This window comes from Botryllus schlosseri, chromosome 15 (genome assembly GCF_051294905.1).
Source record: "Botryllus schlosseri isolate E-star chromosome 15, Bs_hap1, whole genome shotgun sequence".
NCBI classification, from domain to species: domain Eukaryota; kingdom Metazoa; phylum Chordata; class Ascidiacea; order Stolidobranchia; family Styelidae; genus Botryllus; species Botryllus schlosseri.
Window position 1 is genome coordinate 17,158,112 of NC_137250.1, and position 9,915 is coordinate 17,168,026.

General features: G+C 40.2%; 1 protein-coding gene across 1 annotated transcript; it reads left to right on the forward strand.

The window, feature by feature from the left end:
- Positions 1-269: 269 nt before the first annotated feature.
- LOC145457113 (uncharacterized) lies at positions 270-8,632 on the forward strand. Its single transcript, XM_080335276.1, has 3 exons — positions 270-1,141; positions 5,322-5,489; positions 7,092-8,632. Exons 1-3 carry the CDS (start codon positions 823-825, stop codon positions 7,532-7,534), a joined length of 930 nt encoding a protein of 309 aa, XP_080191402.1. The 5' UTR covers positions 270-822; the 3' UTR covers positions 7,535-8,632.
- Positions 8,633-9,915: the final 1,283 nt, after the last annotated feature.

Below are 9,915 nucleotides of genomic sequence, written 5' to 3' on the forward strand. Positions count from 1 at the left end.
GGCACTCATTCATACCACATCGCAGACGCGGATTTTCAAGGCAATAAATACAGCTGGAAAATTCCCTTCGAAATAATATAAGTCTACCTAATTCCAACACATAGTGTGCTGTTATTTTCAAGAAAAGTCATTTTATGGCTGTTTATCACTATTTAATATTTGCACAAGACAGTTGACGGTTGCACGATAATTGAGCTAACTTTGAACGAAAACTTGAGGGGGTCCGTGGCGGTCCAAAAGGGGTCCGCGGAGTCAAAAAGGTTGAGAACCGCTGCCCTAGAGCCTAGGCTGTACGATAAACCCGGTAGAAGAGCCCTGATGTATGGTGTATAGACTTGCTATTGAAGCATCTTACCGCAAAACAAAGGTATATGGATTTGGAGGCAACATTTTGGCATCGTTTGATTTGGTGCGACCCGCAACCGATCAAAGGATTTGAATTCGGCCCGTGACCGAAATTAGTTTGACATCCTTGGCCTGTGTACTTGTACATGTATTGTATACTTTGACATACAGAGGATTGTCGATGCTCACATGTACCCAAAACCTTTACTAACTGATTGCATACATGACTTCCGTCCTAGTTCTGACGCCCAGAAATATAAATGTAAGTCAGTGCTGCAAGCGAAGAGGAAATGATGCTGTTGCGTTTTTGGTGATGTACATTAGTAACTTGACATAGCACTTCATCGGCGAAAATAAAGCAGCATACGCTGTCTCTCCGTCAATTTCCATGAGCTCAGCGTTTGTTACGTAATTCGTGCATTTCCAAGCGTGATAATCTATCTGTGTTAAAAAGTATAGAAGTAATAAAAACATGTCATGACTGAGAACATCTCAACCTTGGGTAAATTCTTCATCATTACAACAGCAGAGCCTGCAAAAGCTTTGATCCCACGTGCAGGAGTCGACTCAAATGTATTTCTTGGAATTTTAATATCTGCCTGCGTCTACTTACTTGTGGCGTTACTATATCACGGAGTTACAGAAGCAGGAAAGAATCGAAGATATAAAAATGCCTTATGGATGCTATGTTCCTTCAACTATTGCTTCTCAATACTGCATAATATTGCGACGATAATCATTTACAATGGAGTAATCTCTTCAACGCACTCCTGTAATGTGGTAAGGAATTTTGCCGGTGAGTAAAGGTTAACCTCCCTTTGCGTACTGGCTGAATGCGTGGTGTTAATAGTATAGTCAGGTGTTTTCAATATATGGATAGCGGTTTGCGCGGAATATTCGGGTTGGGTTGCACGTCTCGTTCTTATAGATAAGATTTGTCCGTATTTGGAAGGGCAATGTCTCAAAAAAAATTCACTCTAATGGGTAATAAGGACGTGACGATGGCTTCAACTAGAGCAGGCGAAAGGGACAGGGTTGTAACCAAGTCATATGGTTCCGAGTCACGAGTCAATCATACTTTTGTGGTTTTGACTCGAGTCGAGTCGAGTCATTTTCAATTCATCACTGACTCGAGTCCGAGTCCAAGTCACCGTTTAAAGGGTCAAGTCCGAGTCATGGTGCTATGACTCGAGTCGAGTCCAAGTCACAGTATTGAAGTCATGTTCAACTCATGTTTTCAATCCTGCTTGGGTGATATCGAATTCCCTGTTTGCGAAACATGCTCATTTTGTCCCTATCAGAGTCTTGGCACGTGTTTATTTAGGCAGATAACGGACAGGTCCTGGCCTCATTTACCGATGCTAATGATAACTTTACTAATCTTAGAACTTAAAATCAAATATCTCTCTTGTCAGTCTGATACATCACCAATACAAGCATTCAGTTTTTATTATGAACACATCGACGATAGCTCACGAATAGCTGATAGAGAATCAACAAATTCACGTCAAGATACCAGTTGATAGAGAATCAATAGATGCATGTTTATGTAGAGGTATTTACAACAGTCCAGCATGCTGTAAAAGCGTGCATGCAACTATGTGCATTGTGCAGTGACAACAGAACAGATACTCTTTAATTATACTAAAGGTTTTCCCACTTGCATTACAGACTACATCGCAGTTACAGCATTGGAGAAATAATTGTACAATGGGGCTGTTCAAAAACATTTTTTCAAATTTTCCGGCTACTTCTTAAAATTGCTAGATTGCCTAAAAAATCAAATTTGGTTCAATTCCAACCAGTAGAAAGCAATGCTATGAAAGAAAATTTTAGACTAATTACAAATAAAGATTTTCGAATTTTGCCGGCTATCTCATGATACTGTTACATTGTGTAAAAATATGATTCATAGCAAATTTGACTCCATTCCAACTAGAAAAAGTGAAGTTATTAGAGTAGAATGTTTTGGATATGAAAAAATAGTCGGCTTCCTACTATGTAATTATATTATATGAAAGAATTTCTCACTAAAATACTCCATTTATTTTCAAATCCAATATATTCTTCTCCCACATCATTGATTCCACTTTTTTCAAATTAAGCCGGATTCATTGTTCCTTTTATGCAACATAACAATTTTATCATGTAACCACCCAGTAAAATAAAAAAGAAGTTATTGTAGAACAACCATATTGTACAAACATCACACAACATTAGCTATTCATTATTACTCACGTGCACGATGCACATACCTAACAAAACGTCAAATGGACGATGGGCATTGTGTGTTTTCACAGACAGCAGATGAAATCAATGAGTTACACCTCAAAAATACTAATGTGGAAAGGAGATCCTCAAATATGTTAAAGCGGCATGGCCCTAGAATGAATCCACATCTACTGAATACACGTTCCATTAGTGCACTAGATGCAGGAATTGACAAGCATTTTTGAACCACACTGAAGAGCATTGAATACTCATTCTTTCTAGTCGCCCGAAAATGCAAAGAATCATCGCCTTCAAATCTACACATGAGCTTATCAGTCTCTTCACCATCTGAGTCATTTCATTGGCTCTAATTGAACTTTGATTCAATTGTTTGCTTGTATAATTGAAAAGTCTTGAGTACTTTAGTTGCGGAGGATCTTATTACCTCTTCATCACTGGACGATTTTGTACAATGCATTGCTACTATGTATCATTTTCTGTTGTTTTTACGGCGGCATATCTGATATCAGACAAGTGCAACGAAAGCAGCGGTGACAAATAGCGATGTCGGCAGAATTCGTCGGATGCGTTGATCTAGCCATTATGATTCGCAAATTTCTTCATGTTCAAGTCATACAAAATAAGCCGAGTCAATGACTTGGGTCGAGTCATGCGTAATGACTCGAGTACAAGTCGAGTCAATCCAAATATTGACTCGAGTCGAGTCGAGTCATTTTCCCATTTCAAGAAAATGACTCGAGTCAAGTCGAGTCATAAAAAAATCGTGACTCGAGTCTGACTCGAGTCGAGTCATGACTCGAGTCATTACAACCCTGGAAAGGGATAACCCATTTTAAAAGATACTTTAGTCATCAGATGCCCGAATTTCCGCGGTCATGTTTTTTAACGTTACTGTATATCGACGCCATGTTTTACTAATTAAGTTTGCCACGAGCAAAAAAGGTTGAAAACCGCAAATGAAATAGTGGAATCCATTTAATTGCAGGTCGCCATTTCCAGTAACACATATGATTCGTTGAACAGATCAGCTCGTGTGTTTTAGAATTTCTATCAGTGATCTTGACCACTGTAACAATGAACCTTCACTAATTTATGTGGAAGAGCGAACTTTTCGCGAACCACGGCTTTAGGGCTTGGACCAGGGGCGGCAAACCCGTGACCCGAGAGGAAATTCTCGAAATCAGATATAATATCAAGAAAATAATCAGCAAGATAATTTATTGTGAATTTGCAAGGCCATCACGCCAACCAAAGATTTGTTTATTCTTACCGCGAAATCAAGGATGTTGATGACTAAACTATCAGTTCAAACGCATCGGCGACTGGCGTCAGGGGCCAGCCACATTTTCGTAGATTCGTGAATTCGTAGATCTCGTAGATTCGTAGATTTTACTTGGTATTTGTCTTTGCACTTCGCGGGATTTATTGACATTGGATTTCTTTCGTTTAGTATTGATACCACTCCAGAAAATAAAAAAATTCAAAATACACCCAATTTACCGAGTCGAGTCTACATTCGCACTACATTCGCAATTATGAGAGAACGTGTCGTTCAACATGCGACCTCGCGTCTGCTCTCGCAGAAAGATCGTAGGCCATGAAATCTTTGCACAAAATGATAGACGCATGCACGAAATCTTTGATATTGGTATGTCTAAGTGCCGAATAATTCTGTCCTCGCCAAATGAGCCCAGCGGTATACAGTAGTGCGGAGCGGGTCGATAAATTCCCTGGCCCAACTCCGATCCTCCACTGTCATTTCAAGAATCCGGCACTGGAGTTGGATTGGAGTCGGGTCAGAGAATTGAAAAACAGCCAATCCTAAAAACCCCGATGATAATCAATCATCTATTATACGAGTATCTAGAACTGCAAAACAGTAGAACTCACTGTATACGGGATGCCACCATGCTCATCAATACCAATTCTGATCGTTATGTAAAAGTACTGATCCGACTCCGATCCAACTCCGGCCGTATCAGAAAAATTGCTGATCCGCTCCGAACTGGCTCCGGTCAAAATGAGAAAATCCGGCCGGATATCCAATCCAGCCCCGATCCACGACCCGCTCTAGTACAGAGGCGACCCACAATATTTGCAAGCAACATTACTATTGACCGAAATTATTCATTGAGCTTTTAAGTATTTTCGCGCTTGGCGCGGCTAGAACATGAGCGCAAGCTGAGTTATCATAACATAGTTGTAATCTATCTCAATGAGTAGTATAAGGTAAGTCTTGTTTTCACCGTTACCTAATCCGGCTCGCCCCGACCAAAAAGGTCATTAACATTCAAGAGGCGCGCACACTGCTTACGAAATGTCATGTGGCCCTTTGGCCGAAAAGGTTGGCCACCCCTGGCTTGGGCTTAGGCTATCAAAGCGCCTTCAATCTTCATATCACCTGCTTATATTTAAAGGACCATGCGCATTTCAATTGTTCTAACGCATACTAACATTCAGCGATGTGGCATCTAGTTTGGGGTATTATTTCGGTTCCGCGTCGGAAGTTGAATGTAACTGATAAACAGTGGTCAATGAGTTTCTGTCATCCATAATTTGTATCTTCAATTAATCTACAAACATATTGAGTATTTTGTATCAATAATGCCCTCATTTTTAGTACAGACCGCGGATATGATTGGACTGATGCACACATGGTAGGCTATAGTACATATATCTGAGATTTTCATCTCATAATCATGCATTTTCGTGTAAATTACGATATAATTTCGTATTTCTTACAGTATACATATTCTACATGCTCAATTGCACCATATATTGCTTTCTCTGGATTCGCCAGTATGTGGCGGTCAAAAACATGAGTTTTCGCGATGAATTGGAGAAAATCGTCATGATGTCTCTGGAATATATAACGATGGGTCTTCTAATGGGAAATTACATCGCATTAACAGGTAATGGATATGTTTCTGATACGAATGAAACCCATATGAGTAAAATCGGCGGTATCGGTAACGAATTTCATCAACTCATTCCTTATCGGGAATGAGTTATCATTCATCTCAGTGTATGTGTTGTATGACCTATTCTCGTATGATCCAGATAGGCAAGATCACCTGCACTCCTAGTCTGAGCGAAAAGAGTATGTATATTGTATATATTTACACCCAAAGGGCCGAAAAGGGTGGTAAATGTTACAGAAAACAGAACCTAATTCAGAATTATAGCGCGATCATAAGTCTTACCTGGCAACGTGCATATACGTTCCGACGTTCCTATAAGTGCATGCATAATTTGGATTAAAATGTTGTACTCGATTTATACCGTATGTTCTGGTGTCGTGTGGCACGGGTGTATACTCACACCCGTATATCAAGGTTGATACACGGGTGGAAATACACACCCTTTCGTTAACAGTGTAGGACTGAGGTACATAGCGAGGTGGAAAACCATGCTCTTAGCCATGGTTATTTTGGGTTTGGGAAAACGAGACGTCTTTTTGATTCGTATAGCACCACATTGCATCAGTGACGCCGATTCCTTATGCTTCTATATCAGACATCGGTGCTATATTCAGTAATAAGTTCGGCGATTTTTTTGACATGTCAAAATTTGAATATACTATATTCAATTGTATATTGAAGTTCTGTACCTCCAAGAAACTTTTTAAATGTCAAAATTGGTCAAAATTAGGTCAAAATTGTAGCGTTAGGTCAAAATTTGTCAAAATTGTTTACAAAGTCAAAATTTGTTGACCTCTGCATTTCATTTGTATCGTAGATTTTGCACTGTCTGTGAACTTATCATTTGATATTTTACAGCTTGTAGCTTACTTTATAGGCCTCTGCCGTTGCAGACGGTATGAAACAAATACGTTGTCATGCTGTTATAGTCAACCTACCACAATATCCTAACTGAAGCAAGACTGCTTGGGCATGGCATGGTTCTTATATCAAGAAGCGCATGATGAAAATTGTGATGTAGACAACATTGTCAGAATGAAGCAACACGGTGTGTCAGCAGCACCAGCAGTGTACGCACAACTTGAGTGTTGTCAGCCAACAACAGCTGCTGTGAAACGCTCTTTCTCCATTCTTGGCAAGCTACTTAGTAAGGACAGAAACTTTCTACCCGAGTATGTAGAAAAGCATCTTTCGTTGTACTACAACAAATTTTAATTATTTCTACCATAATGCGTGATGTTACTATACTGGAATTCTTCATAGGGCTGGATTTCGTTAACATATTAGTTTATTCATGTAAAAATTTGTCAGTTTTTAAGTTAAAAACGTCTTTTCCGTCCAAACTACTTCGTAATGACCGACAGTTCCAACCAGAAATGAAGATAAGTAGTACAATTTTAACATTATGTGTTAAAGCACCTAATTTGCATACGTGAGGTCAAAATTTGGTCAAAATTTTAATTTTTTTTTTATGTCACAATCTTCTGTTTATTAGGTCAAAAAAATCGCCCTAGCAATAAGAAAATATGGTAATAGTATCGCATTTGATGTACGTATATTTCAGGTTATTCAACCCCGGTCTATATATTTCAGTAATCAGTATAATCCACCGGCGATTCACATTTGATCAAGAACAACGAGAGTGTCGTAATGATATGGACTATTTCATTGAAAAGATATCGTATACTGTCTGGGGCATCATCATGACAGCTATCCACGTAGCGTTGATGGTAATGCTTGCGTACCCTCTGGCCAACAGCCTGCGTTTCCGCAAAACAGCAGCCCAGCAATCCACCTCCGCAACCAACATGTACAGACTTATTCGAAGATGTCTTTTGACAACCATACTCTTCATCAGCTCTGACATACTCGTCGCGGCACTGTTTTACTCCAAACTATTAGAAGGGAAGGTTCTTCTGCAGTGCGTTTACAACGCAAACGCCCTCTTCAATTCCTTCGCGCTAACAATGACTTTCAATGAATGGCGGGTCATGTGTTTTCCGTGGAGGCGAGACAGTAGAAAGGAAGCCAGGTAGCGTTGCCACTGTCGCGAGAGAGGGTAATGGAGGAAATGTTACCGTCTTTACCGTACAACGGATTGGTGATGGCACTGCTCGAAGTTTTGGTGTTGCATGAATACCTGATTGATCCTTATTAAAAATTGTGCTTTTCGTATTTCTTGAGATATTTTTTGAAATCTGGGTACATTGTAGTGATTGTACACAGTACAGGCACGGCGCGTGTTTGTTGTGTGGAATGTACTGTAGACTATACTATACCAGTCCTGTGAGTGGCACTGACTAACATGGGAAGTGTTCTTGAATCTCGAGTATGTTCAATTCGATACTGTATATTCTTTAGAGCAGGGGTTCTCAACCGTGACCCGCAGCCCCCAAGTGGTCACAACGCGTTCTCGGGTTCAGAGTTGGATCAATTGTAATTTGTAATTGAGCTGAATGTAATTAATTACATTTTTCAATGTAATTGTAATGTAATTGTGATTGAAGCATTTTGATTTTGTGTAATTGTAATCGTAATTGTAATTTACAGAAATTTTGCTCAATTACAATTTCAATTACATTAAATTGCTATTGAGACCTGACAAGCACAACATAAAATAATTGACTTATAGTGCATTCTCTTTAAATGTCGACAAGGAATTTGATGGATCCATTCGCGGAAGCCCTTGAGGGCAAAGTTTTTTTATTTTTACCGCTATTGTTTGTTTTGGGGTATTCATGTTGTTTGTCGACTACTGTGATCATTTACACCAGGCCGATATTCTTCTTGTTTTCCGTAACGGCCGACTTATAGCACAGCCCACCTCTAGGCTTTGGTAAGACACCGCTGACGCGGATGAGGTGGCGAAGAGGAGCCTAGGTAAACCTCCAACACTTGGGTATCGAATTCGGAAGTCGACCTCGGTCAGACTCGAACCCACACCCATTGGTGTTGCAGCCGCGGATTATACCACTGCGCTGTCTCGCCACACTATTTTTACCGCTATGCTGGTCTCGGCTGCCATTGTTTACAATTATTAGATTACTAACCAACGGATGGATTCGCAACACGTGACTCACGATTGAATACGCCGAGAAGCGAACTGCTGAGCCGGCTAAAAGCAGCAGAATTGATAGTCCCATACAGTGGCGGCTCGTGACAATATCGGGTGGTGGGGCAAGGGCTGCGAGCGACTTTTATCAACATGACGTCACAATGGCATTTACCAACGTAAAAAAGTAACTTTAAGATGATGGTCACATAAATTTCCCGACAACAGTGATTTTAACGTAGGTGCCGCGAGAGGTTTGCCGGTGAGCCGTGACTTGAAGTGTGGTAACAAATGTTTTATTCATTTTTTTTAATCAAAGGATTATTTTACATAATGTACGTGAACTAAGAATCGTCCCTATGCCACGAATCAATTATCAGGTCATCCTTAGTAGCATGCGTTATGATTTCATGGTAGAGTTAGAGAATACGCAAATCGATAGGCCGTCCGAAAGTGTTTCGTACACGATCCTGGTGTGTTACGACCACTGAGCTGGTGGTTACGAGTTACGACCAGGTGATAGGCAACCAAAGCGGAGGTACCCGGCGTACGATTGGATCAATGGACTGGACAATTTCTAGACCTTTAATTTTCGCTCTAAAGGCAACTGCGTCAACTAGCCTACGTACGGAGCAATGATTCAATACGATTCATGTTCGCACTTGTCTTGACCAGACTAATTCCTATGACTAGAACTCGAGAGATTGCGTAAGCCTAACTGCAAAGGTCAACGACTTCGGACACATACGCAATTGTTATCTCATAGATTGGGCCTGTCATATTGAATCCAGAACATCAATTTGAATGGTCTTTGAAGAACTAAGGACAGCAGCCTCAGAACTTCGGTCTCGGAACAACATAGTACATTTTGGCCATGAAACTGGAGATTGTGACGCAACACATACGGCTTACTGTCTGCTGCCAAATCGCCGTTGGAAAATATATTAATCAATAAATACATGAATGAAAGCCGTAAACTTAGCATACTGTTACATGAAATCATCGAGAAGTAGCATTCGCAATCTCATAACCCATTCCGGCATGGTACACTGTCAAAATCAATACAAACAGACGAACACCGAACTTTGAGTAAAATAGATCGAGGAATAGGCTGATCGAATGATCGGATGATCAGCTGTTAGCCGACATCGAAAATGAAATAGCTATCGCATTTGACAGGGGATTGTAAGCAAATGGTTCGAAGGCCACAATTTCACAGTGAAATGCACATTGGCGAACATAAAATTATGTGAATATTTGAATGCAAACCGAGAATCTTAGTTAGCTGTTTCATGCGATCATCGAGATATACCATTGGAAATATCATCACCGATCTCGTTATGGAACGCAGACTAGATTAGCACA

Excerpts from the sequence above, each read along its gene's own strand:
- LOC145457113 (XM_080335276.1), top strand. The coding sequence starts at position 823 with ATGACTGAGAACATCTCAACCTTGGGTAAATTCTTCATCATTACAACA. Across the intron at positions 1,142-5,321 it reads TGTGGTAAGGAATTTTGCCG|TATACATATTCTACATGCTC; the intron begins GTGAGTAAAGGT and ends TATTTCTTACAG. Across the intron at positions 5,490-7,091 it reads AAATTACATCGCATTAACAG|TAATCAGTATAATCCACCGG; the intron begins GTAATGGATATG and ends TATATATTTCAG.